We start from the raw sequence: 18,541 nt of genomic DNA, 5'->3' as shown, positions 1-18,541 counted from the left end.
CTCATTGCTAAAGATACTTTGCCACGGTTGCCAATGTTGAAATTTGGAGGAAAGCGACCTGTCTACTATGCAAGCCACCACTGTTTGTTCTTTGGTGGGGAGGTGTGTGGTCATGCCAGCAAACTACTGCTTGATTTGGAGAGAAGACGGGTCTACTTGCACTCTACTCAGTCCACTGAACCTCTTCAATTTGACCCATGTGCCTTCTTTCTCACACACCGCCACATCTTTGGTCACGCTTGTAACCATAGCCCTGTTTTCATTGTAACAAGGGATTTGGAGTGGCTTGAGGATTGGTCTTGTCCTGTTAAGAGGGACTTGAATGCTCAGCCGTCGCGCTGTAGGAAGAATTTGGAGAGCTACACCAGGAGTCTATCACAAGCCCTCTTCTTTCCCTTTGAAGCGTTTACACTTTTCTAGTTAGTCACTTTCTATTACAAAGATGTATGTAGTATATTCTGGTCTTTGTCCTGTGCGGAGTGTCTGGAGTCATAATGTATAGAATAAAAATACTTTTAATTAGTTGTGTTTTTTATTTCAGTGCAAAGCGCCTAAGGCTGTCTGGGTTTAATTATTTCAGCTGCAAAGGGAATAGTAAACCAAAAAAGGGCGGTTGATTGTTTAACCTTTCCTATCAAGCCAATACTAAAGCTTAGAAAAAGCCCTTTCGATCAGCCCCAACAGGCTTGACTTTTTTCTGCCCCCTGAAACCACCTGTGGCTTAAGTCATTTGGGATATTTGTCGACAGTCCTGTTCGATCCAGTAGAGTAGATAAATGTGTAAAGGCTGTTAGACCCTCATGTACTAATCCCAAGTTTATGCTGGATCTTAGTGAGCATTTTCTGCTCTTCTGATGGGAAGGCATAAGCACATCTTGGTTCCTTGACATGTATGACCAGACTAGTTTTGGGTGTATTTGACAACACCTCCTGCTTCAAATTTCAATGGTTTCATTATAGACTTCCTAGAGCTGGAAGCAAAATATCTGCCTGCAGGGGAGGAGGATCTCTGAATGGGATGTTCCTCCAGTCCATTCCATTGAATATGGGAATTCATGCTTTCAATTTTTGTTCCACTTGCAACTTGGATTATGCTTAATGTCTCCTTTTTCTGAGATAAAGAAGGGAAGTTACTTTACTATCAGTTTTTAATTTCCCTCCCTAATGGAGCAGCCTCCAGAAATACTTTCCTTAGCCTCATCCTTAGGCTGCTGTGTGACTCCTCGCCTTCAGGCACAGAAGTGGCTCAACAAAAGCCTCCAAAAAGGACAGAAAGGTCATGCCATCCTGACCCAAGTAACCTCAGGTCACTACAAAAGGAGCAGCTGGGCCTTGGAGGGAGAATGGATTTGGAGAGTGTGGATGTCCACCAGCCAGGTCTGCAATGGGGACAACTGGGGGGGATCCCATGGTGAGGGATAGCATCTGAACTCAAACGTCCAGAGTTCTCTTTGTCAAGGGATGGTCTCTGTTCCCAGATTCTGGCCAAGGGATGAAAAAGATCTCAAGGAGTGGGAGCAGTCTTAGCCATACAACAGACCCATTCTCTCACCTGCATCCACACTGCAGAAATAATCCAGTTTGACGTCACTAACTGCCCTGGCTCAATGCTATGGGATTCTAGGAATTGTAGTTTTGTGAGACATTTAGACTTCTCTGCAAGGCGCTTGGATTGTTTTAACAAAAAAGTTTTATTCTATTATGTATTATTCTCTGTCAGAGAGCGCTGGTGCCATAACAGACTACAGTCCCCAAAGCAGTGCCATAGTACTGAGCCGTGGCAGTTAAAAGAGGCGTTCAACTGGATTATTTCTGCAGTGTGGATGCAGCCTAAGGAGGAACAGCACTTTGCTTGGTGGGGCTTATCCTTAGCATTAAGACTCTTTGGAAACTTCTTTGGGAATGACATCTGAAAGGTATGCTCACCTTGGTCCAGAACACGCTGCACAAATAATCCAGGTTGAGACTTAACAGCCCTGGCTCAATAAAATAATAATAATAATAATAATAATAATAATAATAATACATTTTATTTATAGACCGCTACTCCGCAATGATCATAGCGGTGTACAGAACAAAAATGCAATACAATACAATCTCTCTCCCTCAAGATGGAGGCTGAAGGGAGGTCTTTTCTTCTTCCAGGCAGGCCTGGTGGAGCTAGCCTTCCTCTCTCTCCCTCAAGATGGAGGCTGAAGTGGGAAACTAGTTTTGTGAGACATTTAGCCTTCTCTCAGAGGGCTCTGGTGCCACGATGAACTACAATTCCCAGGATTCCAGATACACATTATTATTTCCTTATATCCCGCCTTTCTCCCAATATAGGGATACTAAAGCAGCTTGTGCAGGTATGTAGGGCCTTTGTTTGGCCCAGGAAAGGAGGAGGTAGTTTCCTCTAGAGAGCCGGTGGTTTGGCTTGGGTATTGGACTCAAACTCTGGGAGACGCATTGGGTGCTCCTGGGGAAGAAACTGAATGGCCCTTCCACATTAGATGGGGTGACCTTCTATAGGTCACACAACTCTCAGCCCCAGAAAACTTAAACTCAGTCGCCATAAGTTGTAACTTGAAGACACACAACAGCTGTGGCCAATGCAGCACAAAATAACCAGCACACTACTTTAAAAGGAGACAAAATGTCCCAGTCCCCAGATTGTTTTGTCAGAAGGCTATGGTTTCAACAAACAATTGAATGTTCAAACCCTCAAGGAACTGCAGGAGGTTGACAAGAAGGATTTGTGTTGATTCTTCTTCAGCAAGATTGGTCCTCTGTAATGCTTATTAGTTGTAATAAGGACAGAGATTAAGCTAATTCCCCAAACAGTGGGCCCTGGGATTTGGCTTCAGGACCCCTGGGGAGACCAAGATGTGTGGATACTATACAATGCTGTAGTAAAATGGGGCCTTTAGACACAATGCCAGACTCAAGCTCTGCTGTTGGATTTCTTTTCTAATTCTGGAATCCAGGGATATGGAGGGATGATGCCTGTAATTTCCTCATTTGTTGTTTTTAATGGCTGTTCTAGGGCCTACTTTTGGGCTCCTTACAACAGAGAGCAATTTAAAGACATCCGTTTCTTAGAAAAGCAGAAACCAAATCTACATATGCTTTTAGCTGTATGGAAGGAGCCCTTAAACCAATGGCCAAAGATGCTTATGTTCTAATTAAATTCATTTTGTTACAGCTGGACTGATGACTGTGATCCATTCTGTTCCATTGCTTTATTTACACCCCTCCTTCTTCCGAAACCTGGGACTAAAGACAAGTAGACAAGATTTTTTAAAATACAGAAAGATCGTAACCCATCCTAAATTTAGGGACCTAGCAGGATTAGATTCCAAATGGTAAGAATATTTGCCTGTTTTCTTGTCACTTTTAAAATCCTACGCCTTGTTCTTCTACAATTGCAAACTGATAGTACTAGGATAGCCAGATCTGTTACTTGAAAGCAAAGGGTTGAAAAGCTCTTTCGGCCAAATTCAGTTTGCAGGTTGCGACCCAATGGTTAGTGGAGCCAAAGGCAAAATGGCTGGGCTGTAACTGAAGCCTCAGGAGAGGCATTATTACAGGCTTTCAGAATGGGCCAGGCTCCCCTTAGTGACCTAGGCAAGTCTAAGCCCACCTCAGGCTTGTGTTTTTTGGTTGCTGCAAAAGCTGGTATTAACTTCCTCCCTCTGCAATGACCAAATCCCCTCCCGGACTCACCATTATACTGTGATAGTCATTCTGTTGCTGGTGGAGAGTAGAGAATAGCCTGGGAAACATCTGGATATGTCTCCATAAACACATGCAGACCAAGGACACCATCTACTAAGGCTTCTGGAGGATACCAGATCTAAATGGAAGATGGCCTTAATCTGCACCTGGAGACACAGGAGATGGGGGACATAGCAAAATGCTTCTACATGGAGGGAAGTAATAGTGCCATCTTATTCTGCTTTGGTCAGACCTCACCTTGAATACTGTGTCCAGTTTTGGTCAACACAGGGTCTGGAAACCATGCCTTATGAGGAGAGACTTAAGAGCTGGGGATGTTTAGCCTGGAGAAGAAAAGGTTAAGGGGTGATATGATAGCCCTGTTTAAATGGGGACACAGTCCCTCGGAGTGCAGTGGAGTCTCCTTCCTTAGAGGTCTGTAAACAGAGGCTGGATGGCCATCTCTTGGGAAATGCTTTGATTGAGAGTTCCTACATGGCAGAATAAAGGGGTTGGATGGGATGGCCCTTGTGGTCTCTTCCAACTCTAGGATGCTAAGAAATATTTGAAGGGATGTCATTTTGAGGAGGGAGCAAGCTTGTTTTCTGCTGCTCCAGAGAATAGGACACAAAGGAGCAATGGATGCAAGCTCCAGGAAAAGAGATTCCACCTCAACATCAGGAGGAACTTCCTGACAGTAAGGGCTGTTCAACAGGAATATGCTGCAGCCTAAGAGTATGGCAGAGTCTCCTTCCTTGGAGGTCTTTAAGCAGAGGCTGGCTGGCCATCTTTCAGGGGTGCTTTGATTGAGAATTCCTGCATGGCAGAATAGGGTTGGACTGGATGGCCCTTGGGGCCTCTTCCAACTCAATGTTTCTGAACACCATTCAAGGATACTGAAAAGCTGAAGTATGTCCAGATGTGGAGACCAGAATGGTGAAAGGCCTGGAAACCATGAGGAACAGCTTTGGGAGCTGGATATGCTTACCCTGGAGAAAAGAAGGTTAAGAGGTGACAGGATAGCCACTTTTAAATATCTGAAGGGATGCCATATGGAAGGAGCAAGCTTGTTTGCTGCTACTCCAGAGACTAGGACACACAGCAATGGGAGCAAGCTACAGGAAGAGATTCCACCTCAACATTAGGAAGAATGTCCTGACAATAACAGCTTTTTGAGAGTGGAAGACACTTCCTCGGACTGCAATGGAGTCTCCTTTTGGGGGGGGGGGGGTGTTAAACAGGCTGGATGGCTGTCTGTGAAAGGCTTTATTGTGTCTTCCTGCATGGCAGAATGTGGTTGGATCGGATGGCCCTTGAGGTCCCTTCCAATTGTCTGTTTCCCCACAACCCAGCAATGGAACAGCCAGGGATGGGAAATATTGCAATGAGGATGGTGCCCGGAGCTGTTCTGTGTAGGGACCTCTTATGCTGTGTTCAGCCATGTAGGACCTAAGGCCATTCTGTGAAATCCCAAACACTGCATTGCAAGGGAAGGACTGTGGCCCTCTGGGGAAACCCAGTAAAGAATTGGGATTCTAAGAAAGCTAGGTTCAGTCTCTGGTTCCCCACCTTCTTTTAAGAATAAGAATGAATCCCAACATTGTCCTCTTTCTTGTCATCAAAACCACAGGACAACATTGCCCAACGTAAATGCTTTTATTGGGACAGATGCTTCATTTTGTACAACAGAAGCTGTTTTAAATCAATCGCATTCCACAATTTAGCTGGCTGACTCACTATTGCATCCTATTCCCAAAGCAACCAAAACAACCTAAGCTTTGATTCTGAACAAAACTGCAATCCTCCAAAGTTTGGTGTTCTAAATATGAACTGATTCTTAAGACTTATTAAGCTGGAGATGTAGGACCAAACCCAAAAGATAAATGTTTTTTCCTGAGCTGAAATGGGGCTGGCCGCGCTCTCAAGGCAGTATCACAGCATAGGAAATCACTTATTTTAACACTTATACAATACGGCAAAAGGACTATCTCCATTCTGTTCAGCAGGAAATATCTATAGAGTACTACTAAGTCATACATTTGTTCTCTTTTGACATCAACAACAATTTTAAACTCAGGGTGAACTTGTGGCCTGGTCCTGTACATATTTGCTCCAAGATCATCTCCACGCAAATCAATGAAACATATTCCCAAATACCATGAGCAAACTGCAGGCTCAATGCTCAAGCCCTCTAAGCAAACCTTTCCCCATACAATTCAGTGGACTTCACCATTATGTGGGAATAGCAAAGGCACTATAAATGTCCTTGTTACACCTGTCATGCCCTTGGCAATGCCATGTAGACAAGAAATTAGAATATCCTGGCCCCCAAAGTTTAAACCTCTGCAAGCAAGCTTTACACTACATTTGGCACTTGGAAGGCAGAAGGAAATAATTTCAAGGAACAACCAGGTCCCAGCCGTACGGGAACTAAGCTGGAATTATTAAGGCTTTGGTGCAATTGCCACCCCAGTGAGAACCATTTTTACACATATCTTCTTCTTCTTGCCACCCCACACACCAGCAGTTGTGTTGCATTTCTTTTGCCTGGCCCTTAGGCTGAAGGCAGGCAATTTGGACAGGACAAGCATATCATCTTTTGCAGCCAGATAAGAGGAAGAGCAAGTGGGGAAACCTTCTCCTAGTCCAGAAGTGCAATGGATATATTCAGCATGGAGAAAAGAACAGCCCGGTCACTGATGCTCTCGTGACATTATTCCCTTGCAGAGCTGATGGTCGAACAACGGGGTGGCAATACAAAATATTTGAAAGGGATACTTTAAGGCACAGAACTATCTGAAAAGGTATCTTAAGGCACAGAAGGGCAACCAACTTTCTTCTACTGCTAGGTTAAGAAACCAACACAAAGTGAGTATAGTTTCAAGGCTGAAGGCTTTTCTTCCAGGAAGGCAGGCAGGAACTACAGATCCCTCAGAGATTAGGAAACATAGGAAAGCTTTGGACTACAATGCCCAGAATGCTGGCTGAGGAGGGGGTTCTGGGAGTTGCAGTCCAAACAAATCGTTATTTCCCAGCTCTGGGGTCTCTCAGCAGCTTTACTCTTCTTTAGCCCAGACTGCGGCACTTTTCTCTCCTTGCAGATGAGGGACAACAGCCTCGGTGTAGAACTTCTCTAGTTTGGGAACCGTTTTCTCCCAGAAAAGTGGATCAAATGGGACCGGGGCAACCGCAGTCTCTTTGTTGGTGTACACCACAAAGTCTGCCTTGCCAAGGCCAGTGACCCCCATCTGGCACTGCACTTGGGTGTAATAGGGGTGCGTCTTCTTCAGCGAGTAGCCATCCCCCTTCTTCTCCAGGCAGAAGGTTTTGTCCTTGCAAGCTTCGGCCACCGTCTTGTCTCGGTGCTTGTAGGGGCACTTGACCTCCACCACCCCCAGCTCCTTGCCGCTTTGGGCTTCCTTGACAATCCCGTCTGGGCTGGCGGCCAGCCAGGACTTCTTTTTGTCGATGAAGAGGCCGCAGTCATCCACTTCCACGGCTTTGTCAGCCTCCCGGGACTTGAGGGCTTTGTAGGCCTCCACGGCTTTCTTCTCGTTCCGGACGCCCCAAGACATGGCAGGGGTCTGCGCCACGGAGCCGGACTGGGTCACGGCTTTCAGGTATGACTGAGGCACCTCGGAGGTCTGGCCATTGGCGAACCTGCTGTTGGCAATTTTGGGAGCCACGGAGGCCGTGATGCGGTTTTCCCTCCACTTGTACCATTCTGGGTTCGTCCGCTGACCCCGCGTTTCCCTCTCTATTTCAGCCACCTTCTCCGTGGGTACCGGAGATGGAAGGTGACTTGCCTTGCCTTGGGTTTGAGCAGGTTTGCTTTGGGTTTTGGGAATCACCTGCTGGGGGCTACCAGAAGGACGTCCAGCAGCTTCAGGGGGAGATCTAGTTCCTCCGGCCGCCGTGGAGGTCTTGGCCCTTGCTCCACGGCTGCTCCTTCCATCTCCTTGCCCACCACTGTATGTAGCTGTGGACCTTGTTTGGTAACCTTGCCCTGTTCCTCTGGGACTTGTGGCTTGCGTTCCTCCCTGCCGGCCACCATCACCCTTTGCAGCAGAAGCGGTTGAGGTCCTTCTGTTGGTGGAACTAGACTTGGATGAGGCAGAAGATGGAGGGGCAGCCGGGGCTGCTTTGGGGGCCGTGGCAGCGGGTCGCGGGGATGCTACGTTGTCGGAGGTTCTCCTAGGCCGGCCCATGGCTCCGGGAGGAAGGGCTCACGTCCTGCGGGTTCAGGAGGCAGGGAAAGGAGGCAGACAAACAAATTGAAAAGTCACACCTCCCCAATGGTCTTCTGTCCCTCAAGGAGGGCCATGCCTTGCATACAAGGGGAACCCCACTCCCATTTAAGGTTTGCTATACCCAAGAACAAAGAAATTTAACAGAAAGGGGGCTAAATGAGGTGGTGCCCAAGTTCTCTGCAAATGACTGCTGTTGTTGTTTTGTTCCTTCAAGTCATTTCTGATTTTTGATGATTTATAAAGGCCCTCTCACAGGGTTTTCTTGGCAAGATTTGCTCAGAGAGGGTTTGCCTTTGCATTGCTGTTCACCGCCTTGAGTCCCTATATTGAGAGAACGGCGGGATATCCAAATAACAACAACAACTCCTCTTGAGGCTGAGAGAATGGTCCTTGTCTAAGGTCACCCTTTGGCAAAAGAGCATTTTTCAAACCCTGCTTTCCCAAAGTCCTAGTCCAACACTCAAGCCACTTCTTCAGCTCACTTAAATGACTGCTAATTCCTGCTATTTGTATGCAGCAAATATCCTTGCAGATATGGTTGGGAAGAACACAAGGTTAGGGCTGGCCTCTTTGGTAACTTGCCCCAGGTTTGGGAACTCCTTCCTTAGAGGCCAGAACGGTCCCCTCCTTGCTCTCCAAAAATGCCTTATTCTGGCAGACTCTCAGAACTGAAGGGTCTTGTTTTGTTTTGGGGGAAAGGGCTTTTAAAAGGATGGTACATTGTTTTAACTGTATTGTTTTTAACTGCATTTTATCATTTTTAAGGGTATGTTTAAATAGTTTTAATATTATTTACGTATTTAATGTGTATGCCGCCTTTCTCCCCGGAGGGACCCAAGGAGGCTGACAGATAAAATTGTTAAATTAAAAGAAATGAAATGTTAAAAATTAAGTTCTATTTCAATGTTGATTTTCAACTACATTGTAATTGTTTTAATTTTTAAATTGCCTTGAGTCCCAGTATGGGAGAAAGGTGAGCTATTATTAGTTATTATTATTATTATCCCCCCCCAAAAAAAGTAGGAGTTGGTTACAATTTAAAAGAACAGAGGTAGAAATGGTGATGATGGGAAATGAAGCAGAACGTGAATAGCAGAGCAATTATTTTTCTTGGTAGTTGTTACAATCAACTGTTTAAAACACCCAGATTCAAAGCTGCTGAATCTGCAAATCTGAAGTCGGTTGTTTGCAAACTGCTTTCTTTTAGGCTAGAAAACAGAGAGAGAGAGAAAGAGAGAGCAGCCCAGATTTCTCATTCAGGGCCTTGACAATGATATATGGACTCTGGTTTCCAACCATGCCTGCTCTTAAGGAAAAGAGAAAAAGGTGACCACAGCTTGGAAGTTACCTTTTTGGATTACAGTTCCTCAACATCACTGCCAGCGTGGTTACCTTGTGGACCACAAATCCCAGAATACCCAGCCAGGATGGCCACTGTACTCAAAATATACCTGGTCTCCTGTGAGTCTCAGTCCTGAAAGGATGCCCCTCTTCCCTGCAGCCTCCCCAGAAACAGCAGGAGTTAGTGGTCATTTAACTGAGCTGGTGGACTTTGGGAGATCAGGGTTTGAATGCTCTTTCGCCAATGGGTGACCTTAGGCAAGGCCCACTCTCTCAGCCTCAAGACAGAGGAATCATCATCATCATCATCTTCCTACATCCTGCTTTTCTCCCAATATAAGGACTCAAGGGGGCGAACAGGAAGGCAAAGGCAAACCTCTCTGAGCAAATCTGGCCAAGAAAATCCTGTGAGAGGGTCACTATAAATCACCACAAATCAGAAATGACTTGAAGTAACAAAACAACAACAGCAGCCATTTGCAGAGAACCTGGGCACCACCTCATTTAGCCCCTTTTCTGTTAAATTTCTTTGTTCTTTGGTTTATGTGAGCTAGCTATGAACTCCATTTTGTGTTTAAACACTTTCAAGTGGAAGTTGTTGTTGTTGTTGTTGTTGTTGTTGTTATTTCTGGCTTTTCCCCACAATTGGGACACAAATCAGCTTACAATTTTTTAAAAAATACAATTAATACAGTGGGCATTAAAATAGGATTAAACTAGTATAGCATTAAGATAGATCATTCAATAAAAGAATAAAATGCAATTAAAAAATGAAAGTGCTTAAAACGATTTGATAATGAAGCAGTTAAAAATGAAAATACACAGACTCTCAGGGCTTGCAACCCAGGGCCACTGAGCATCAGGAGCCCAACCTTTGTTGCTGAAGAGCAGGCATAGTAAGTACTCATCCCCTCACCTGGGCAGGTGAGGGGTCTGGGGCAGAGGAGGAGGCCAGGGGTCTATGGTTAATCTAGAGGGCTTCTCAGTCAAGACAAATGGGAAGCTTAGCTACCATCAAGGAGATCCTTGTGGACCATTTCCCTGGCACTCTCACAGGAACAATAGAAAATGAATGGCACCCATCTTTGGAGGCAGGTGGGCACCATTCGCAACTCTCCATAACAAAAGGGAGGACATTTATGAGGTCCTCTGCATTTTGGGGAGAGTTAAGCATCCCCTGAAGGGAGGGAAGCCTAGGCTGGAGAAACAAAGGCTGACCATACTTTTGGGAAGTACAAATAAAGTGCAATTTACTCACTGCTTCAGCAACAGATCTTTGCAAATCCTGCCTTAAATCAGTATTTTTTCTTTTTTTCCTCCCTGTAAAAAAAGAAAAGAAAGAAAGACAACATGTTTCCCATAAATACAAATGAAGAAAAAGAAGCCCCCTCTTTTACCACCTGTGTTTATAGGTTTAGCCTGGAGAAGACTGATAGCCAAAGTTTCATATCATATATGAGGGATGCCATACAGAAGATGGAGCAAGCCTGCGTTTTCCGAAAGGACACCAATGGACGCAAAGTGCAGCTGGCCCTTCATGTTGGCACCTCTGACTTTTTTAGTATGTTATATATATTTATTAATAATTAAAACAATGATTTACAAAATAAGAATCCATAACAGTTGTAATCAGTCTTTTTCTGTTTTTAATTATGTTAACTGTATTTTATAACAGTTTTTTGTGTTGTAATATTATTATTATTATTATTATTAACCTTTATTTATGAAGCGCTGTAAATTTACACAGCGCTGTACATACAATCTTTTTAGTTAGACGGTTCCCTGCCCTCGGGCTTCCAATCTAAAAAGACATGACACAGAAGGAGAAGAAGGGAGGGGTGGAGGTAGATTTTGTGGATTGTTTTAAGGAAGGAGGGGATAGTGGGATTTATTTTATTGTGTCATATGGTTTTATATTAACGGGAGCTGCCTCGATCCTTATCGAAGAGGCAGGAGAGAAATAAATTATCATCACCATCATCATCATCATCACAAGTACAAATTGCCCCGTTTAGACATGTCCATATGATATGACTTCCTAAAAGTTCAATTTGTGTCTACAAAATCCCAAAATCCCTTATTCTTCTAGACTCCTTTTCATCAGTTTTCCTTCAAACAAAATGATAAACACTCCTCCTAAATTTGCCCACTATTCATCTTTACATATTCCTGCTTATTTGTTCCCATTCCCCCCCCCCCCCCCCCCAATATTCCACTACTGGAGACTTCCTCCTCCCTTTCTTCCATATCTTTATTGTTCAAGTAGCTAGTTAGTTGACATTTGCAGCTTTATTTGGGATCTTGATTAACTAATAGGTCTTCAGGTCCTGCAGCGCAACTCTGCCGGATGCTGACCATAGAGTTGTGCTGGAGGACCTAGACCTTCCTAGAAAAACACTTCTCCAGGCATTTGTAGGTACTCCACTGTGGTTCTATGGTCAACATCTGGCAGATGCTGACTGCAGAGAGTCGCACTGTAGGACCTGGAGATTCCTAGAGTGGTGTTCTCTTAATATAAAAATAATAGTGTCTCTTAATTTGTGGATTTTCTGCATTCATGGCGGTCCTTTACCCAAACCCCAACGAATGTGGAGGGACCACTGCAAAAGACCAGAGAATCCACCTGAACATAAGAGAGCATCTCAGTTAATGGTGGACTCTCCTTCTTAGAATCATAGAGTTAGAAGAGACCCCAAGAAGGGCCCTGATCCAGTCCAACCCCATTCTGCCATGCAGGAAATCCAAATCAAAGCATCCCCATTGACAGATGGCCATCCAGCCTCTGCTTAAACACCTCCAAGGAAGGAGACTCCACTATAATCTCTGAGGAAGGAGTGTGTTCCACTGTTGAACAGCCCTTACTCTCAGGAAGTTCTTCCTAATGTTGAGCTGGAATCTCTTTTCCTGCAGCTTGCATCCATTGCTCCATTGTCTCCTATTCTCTGGAGCAGCAGAAAACAAGCATGCTCCCTCCTCAATATGACATCCCTTCAAGTATTTAAACAGGGCTCTATCATATCACCCCTTAATCTTCTCTTCTCCAGGCTAAACATCCCCAGCTCCCTAAGTCGTTGCTCATAGGGATTCATGGTTTCCAGACCCTTCACCATTTTAGTCGCCCTCCTTTGGACTCATGGCTCCAGTTTCTCAATGTCCTTTTTGAATTGTGGTGCCCAGAACTGGACACAGTAGTCCAGGTGGGGGCTGACCAAAGCAGAATAGAGTGGCACTATTACTTCTCTTGATCTAGACACTATACTTCTATTGATGCAGCCTAGGATCGCATTGGTCTTTTTAGCTGCCGCATTGCACTGTTGACTCATGTTCAACTTGTGGTCTACTTGGACTCCTAGATCCATTTCACATGTATAAGACTCCTTCAGCCAGGTGTCCCCCATAATCCTATATCTATGCTTTTCATTTTTTCCGCCCTAAGTGAAATACCTTACATTTCTCCGTGTTGAAGTTCATTCTGTTAGCTGTGGCCCAGCTTTCTAGTCTATTCAGATCATTTTGAATCTTGATCCTGTCCTCTGGAGTATTAGCTATTCCTCCTAATTTGGTGTCATCTGCAAATTTGATAAGTATGCCCCCAATTCTGTCCTCCAAGTCATTGATAAAGATGTTGAATAGCCCTAGGCCCAGGACAGAGCCCCACTGGACACCCCACTGGTCACTTCTCTCCAGGATGAAGAAAAGGAGCCATGGCTGAGTGTCCTTCTTGAGAAGCGTTTAAATAGAGGATGGATTACTGCGTTTTGCTTTTGCTGGGTTTTTCTGTTTGATAGCAAGCTAGATTAGGGTCCAAAACGCACTGCAGAAATAATCCACTTTGAGACCACTTTTCCTGCCCTGGCTCAGTTCTAGGAATGATTGTTATTATTATGCAGCTTTATTTATATGGTGCTGTAAATTTACACAGCTCTGTACATGCAATCAATTAAAATAGATAAAATAAACCTGCCTATGGCATACGTTCTAGGAAAATAATTAAATATATTCCATGTTAATACATGTTAACATTCAATAAAATATGGCAGACAACCAAACTAAATAACATTAGATAACATTACTGGAGTACTGGGTGTTGTAGTTTATGGTGGCACCAGAGCATTCTCTGACAGAGAAAGCTAAATGTCTCCCAAAACCACAGTTGCCAGAATCCCCTAGTATTGAGACAGGGCAGTTAAAGCGGTCCCAAACTGGATTATTTCTGCAGTGTGTTTTGGACCTAGATGACCCTTTTATCTCTCTGAGCTACGTTCGGACAGTCAACACTTTTGCATTTTCTCTTACTCCTGAAAAGGAACAGCATCCCTCTAAAGCAGACGTGGACAACTACAATTACAACTCCCATAAGCCCCAGCCAGCAAGTGCATTGTAAGGGACTATGGGAGCTGCAATCCAAATCTACCTGGACAGCCACAATTGCCAATCCCTGCTCCAAATGTACAACTGAAAAGCAAATTCTCAAAACAAACAGGAAGTGATTTTCTAGGAAAAACCACTAATCGCACGGGGGTCCAGGGAGAAGAACAAAAGCAAGTGGCATTTGCCCAAACGTTTATTCCCGAAACCCCTTGGCAATGGCAACCAAAGGCCAACGGACTGAGTCCATCGGAGGCTGAGTAGCCAGGGCTGTCTCTCACGCTGCAGCTGTGGGAGATTAGAGCGCATGCCACCGAGGGAGGGATGCGCCTGACCCATTCTGGACACAGCTGAACCGGGTCTGGGTTTATCAGCTATTTGCCTCCCCTCTGGCCTTGAGAAGCTCAGCACCTGTGCAAGTCTAACAGAGGCATGCCCAAACCGTTTGGAAACACAAGGCTTGGTGTTGCAAGGAGGTCTGGAGCTATTTGGGTGTAGTGGGCCCATGGTTTGGTTCCAGGACCTTCCCTGGATACCAAAATCCATGGATGCCCAAGTCCCATTCGGTACAGTGAAAATAAATTTGTATCCCTTATACAAAATGGCAAAATCAAGGTTTGTTTTCTTGGAATATGTGTGTGTGTGTGTGTGTGTATAGTTGGCTTTTGTTATCCACAGGGATTTGGTTCCAGGACCCTTCGTGAATACCAAAATCCGTGGATGCTCAAGTCCCTTTTGATACAGTGTAAATAAAATTGTGTCTCTTATAAAACCTAGGTCTGTTTTTTGTTATTGTTGTTTGGAATACACACACACACAATGTTTGCTGCTAGCTGCCTGGAGTCCCTTTGTCAGGAGAAAGGCAGGATATCAGAAGATAAAATAAATAATAGTAATAACAATTTAATGGGACTTGAGTAGCCACAGGTTTTGTTGTCCACTGTGCCGCCTTTTAAGACCTGATGGCCAAAGAAAGGAAACCCACCTGGCGCTGGTGAGGAGCAGCTCCTATCCGGAACAGATGGCTGTCTTCATCTGGTTGCTGCTGCGACTGAGAGGGGGAAACTGCAAAAGAGAAACGAAAGTGAAGCTCTGAGTGTCTGGATTTGCCAGGGGTGACTAATAACAATATCATGCGGAGGAGGCATGCCAGGGCAAGGCGCAGTTTCCACGCTGCCCTTGCGCCAGACTCTATTGCCATTGCCAGTTTTGAGAGTCTTTAAGCACAGGCTTGCCTAAGAAAGCCCCATGACATTCATCAGGTTGCCATAAGCAGACAGGCAACTTGAAGGCGCACACACACACACACACAGAGAGAGAGAGAGAGAGAGTTTGCTCATCATCTCACCAAGCATATGATCTCATTCCAGGGAAGAGCAGCTTGGAAACTTCAATCGATATTCCTCTTCCCTGGAATCATGCCTTGGCCGAGATCTCCAATCGCACACAACTTTGGTGAGATCACAAGTCAACTTAGGCCTTGCCTTGGGCTTTGACTCTCCAGAACAAGGGGTGTGTGTGTATGTATGTGTTTGTGTGTGTGTGTGTGTGTACATATGTATATATAATATAGGTGTGTGTGTGTGTGTACACTATATAATTGCAGTGTGCCTTGAAGCTGTTTCTGACTTCTGGTGCCCTGGCCTAAGGCAAACCTATCCTGGGCTTTTCTTGGCCAGATTTCTTCAGAGGGTCTGCCTTGGAAACCCCTCGGACCCAATCTTGCCAGAAGAGCCCTATGACAGGGGTTTCTCTTAGGGCCGCCACACGTCCAAAATGACCTGGAGGCAGAGACGACAACAACAACATTCAACGTAAGAGAAAGCGGAGGGAGGAAAGAGGGATTCAGGAAGAAGGAGAGCCCTGAAACCCCTGCCTTTCCAGCTAATGCTCAGGGGCAGAGAGTTGTTCTTGAAGACAAGGGGGTTTGGGGGCTTCACATCCAAAAGGTGTTCCCAAAACCTGCCTTCCCTGGACAGAGATGTCTAAAAAGGGCCATCTAAGCCAATGGGGGAAAGGGCCCTGATGAGGCCCACAGCTGGGCTGAGCAGGCAAGGCCCCTCCATTGCTCCCAGGCAGCGGAACTGATGGGACACCAGTTAATCCCAGTAGATGGTCTCCACCACAGGCCATAACTATCTATACATCTAGCTATAGGTATTTGTACTTATCTATATCTATAGGTAAAAGTTATATACCTGTGTACGTAGTTATATATATATAATAACATATATAATGTATCAAAAATCACACGTATAATTTATACATGTAAATATTTGTACACATATATATGTAATTTTGATATATATATATACACACACACACACACACATACATATATTTTATATGTATCAATTATGTTTGTATGTATATATGTGTGAGTAATTTTTCATATATGTATCAAAAGTAATATATATATATATATATATATACACACATACATACACAGAAACACACATATAATTTATACATATAAATATGTAGGCATGTGTGTATATATATATATATATATGTACTTTTGATATATATATACACACACACATATACAAATATGCATGTGTATATATATGTGTGTGCAATTTTGATATATACATATATGTAATTTTTCATATATATGTATTATATGTATATACACATACATATATACACACAAACATAATTTATTCATATATATATATATGTACTTTTGATATATATATATATATATATATACACACAAACATACACATATATAATTTATACAGAGAAATGTGTGTGTGTGTATGTATGTAATTTTACATAGTTCTATATTAATTTTTATCTATCTCTCTATCTATCTATACACACACATACAGAGAGACATATATATTTATATGCATATGACCATCAAAATGGGGCCGTTGGCATTCTTGGCCTGGGGCTGTGTTTGGAGTCCATTCATTTGCAGCTGCTCAGAGCTACAGTCAAGTGGCTTTTCCAATAAGAAGATTTGGCCAACAACAACAACAACAACAACAACAACATTCTTCCCAGCCAGGGCCAACAAGGCAAACGAGAAAAATAAAAGGAAAAGGGAAACATTGGGGCCACTAGCCCTCCATTGCAAAAACCAAGGAGGAGGCAAGAACGCCCTACCTGGAGCTGTGTCCCTGGGGTCCCCCCGTGGGCGCAAATGGTATCTCCCTCCGCCGCGTCCGACGCCAGAGCGGGAAAGCCCGACTGTTCCATTTGGGGGCTGGGAGAGGGGTGGGCACTGGGCAGAGCAAGGGGAAGCTGCGCATGCGCAGAGCAGGAGGCGGCAGAGCGAGGCATCTTCCTCTCTCCTCGGCTTTTGATTGTGTCAGGACTTGGGGGCGGGGCTTAGAGGGAGCGGGAAAGCGGCGGGCGGTTGGGCTTTTGCGCATGCGCGCTGCTTGTGGGATTTTGGCGGCTCTTATCAATAATCAATCATGATTGATTATTTATTAGTCAAGCAGCCCCTGAGGCGAATGGCTGTGGTGGTCACTAGCTTGGCTGTGTCCACACAGTTAGAAACATTCCAGGGTTCATCTACACTGCAGAAATAACGCAGTTTTGGCACCACTTTAAGTGGTGTACCTCCATCCTATGGAATCCTGGGATTTGTAGTTTCAACAAAGCCTTCTTGATCCCAGGGCCCCCTGTGCTTGGCTCTTGACCCCCAGGGGACCCCTTAAACATTCCCTTCTAGGGTCTCTTAGGCCTCCATTCCCGCTCCCTGCTGAGCTGAATGAGGAAACCCTTGAGACCCTGGTATTCCTCAGCACAGACTGGGACTTGCTAGGGATTCCTAGTTTCCTTCCTTGCTAACGTAAGCAATCAGTGACCGAGGGAAGGTGCATCTACAGGAGCAGCAGCAGCACAGGAGACCCCTTTAAAGGAAGATAGTTATTGGAAAGCAATAGAGTAAGAAGAGCTCATTCATGCAAAGCCTCTTTGCTTTGCTGGTACAGAAAGCGCAGTTACAAAGGCAAGCTATTAGAGAGCATAACCAAAGGCTAAAGGCACTAGCTAACACGTTCTTAATCTAGCTACTCACAGAGTCCTTGTCGAGGGGCCTCTTGCCAGCTGGACCTGCAGTCCTGAGCCTGCTCTCCCCAAAGAGACACCGAGAACAAAGGAAGCCTGGATCTTTCAGGGCACTTAAAGTCCTCTCCTGGAACCTTCTTGAAAAGGCCGCTCTGGCACGGCTGATTGGCCAAGCCAGCCTTACCTCAGCTAGGATGTCAGCTCTCATTAGCATGTACCTCCCCCCAGATTAACCCTTTGTGCTTGGAAGGAATCCTCAAATGACTGGAGGACCCAGTCATCACACACACACACACCCCAAGTCTCTGACGGCTTTGGAGAACCTGCAAGTTGAGACCAAAGTGGCTGAGATTTCATCCTGTAAAAGAGAAAGCCTACAAGCCGACATCTGACACGGAAAGTCCACTTGGTCTGGAGCCACAATGGCTGGGATCTCACCTTGGGACCTCTGAAAGAAAAGTGTAAACAGACACATAATGCACAGTATCACAAACTAACTAGAACAACCCAAATGAGAGGTAGTAAAACGACAATATAGCAAGTTCAGGTAGTCCAGTGTTGTTGCCCTCAGTGGAGAGGCAGTCAGCCACATGTTGAATGTCAAAGTCTTGCAAGGATACACTCCATCGGAGCAGTTTTTTATTTGCTCCCTGCACTGAGTGAAGCCATCGCAATGCAGCATGGTTGGTCTGAAGGGTGAACTGACGTCCCCAGACAGAAGGCCTCGGCTTGTCCAGGGCACACACGATGGCATGGCACTCCTTCTCTGGTATGGACCAGTTGGATTCTCTGACAGACAGCTTTTTACTGAGGAACAACACGGGATGTAAGAAGCCATCTGGGCCCTCTTGCATCAAGAC

At 44.9% G+C, this 18,541-nt stretch overlaps 1 protein-coding gene across 1 annotated transcript; it reads right to left on the bottom strand.

Annotated features, from left to right (window-relative positions):
* Window positions 1-5,333: 5,333 nt before the first annotated feature.
* Window positions 5,334-10,605, bottom strand: LOC149317839 (uncharacterized). The gene is made up of 2 exons (XM_089508549.1): window positions 10,546-10,605; window positions 5,334-7,929 (listed from the first exon to the last, which is right to left on the bottom strand). The coding sequence occupies exon 2, from the start codon at window positions 7,902-7,904 to the stop codon at window positions 6,753-6,755; it is 1,152 nt and encodes a 383-aa protein (XP_089364675.1). The 5' UTR covers window positions 7,905-7,929; window positions 10,546-10,605; the 3' UTR covers window positions 5,334-6,752.
* Window positions 10,606-18,541: the final 7,936 nt, after the last annotated feature.

This window comes from Sceloporus occidentalis, unplaced genomic scaffold, assembly GCF_023333645.1.
Source record: "Sceloporus occidentalis isolate IW3139 unplaced genomic scaffold, rSceOcc1.0.p SCAF_2, whole genome shotgun sequence".
Lineage (NCBI taxonomy): Eukaryota > Metazoa > Chordata > Lepidosauria > Squamata > Phrynosomatidae > Sceloporus > Sceloporus occidentalis.
This window is presented reverse-complemented; position numbering and strand designations above follow the sequence as displayed.

Bases quoted from the DNA above. Each gene is read 5' to 3' on its own strand.
- LOC149317839 (XM_089508549.1), bottom strand. From the start codon at position 7,904: ATGGGCCGGCCTAGGAGAACCTCCGACAACGTAGCATCCCCGCGACCC.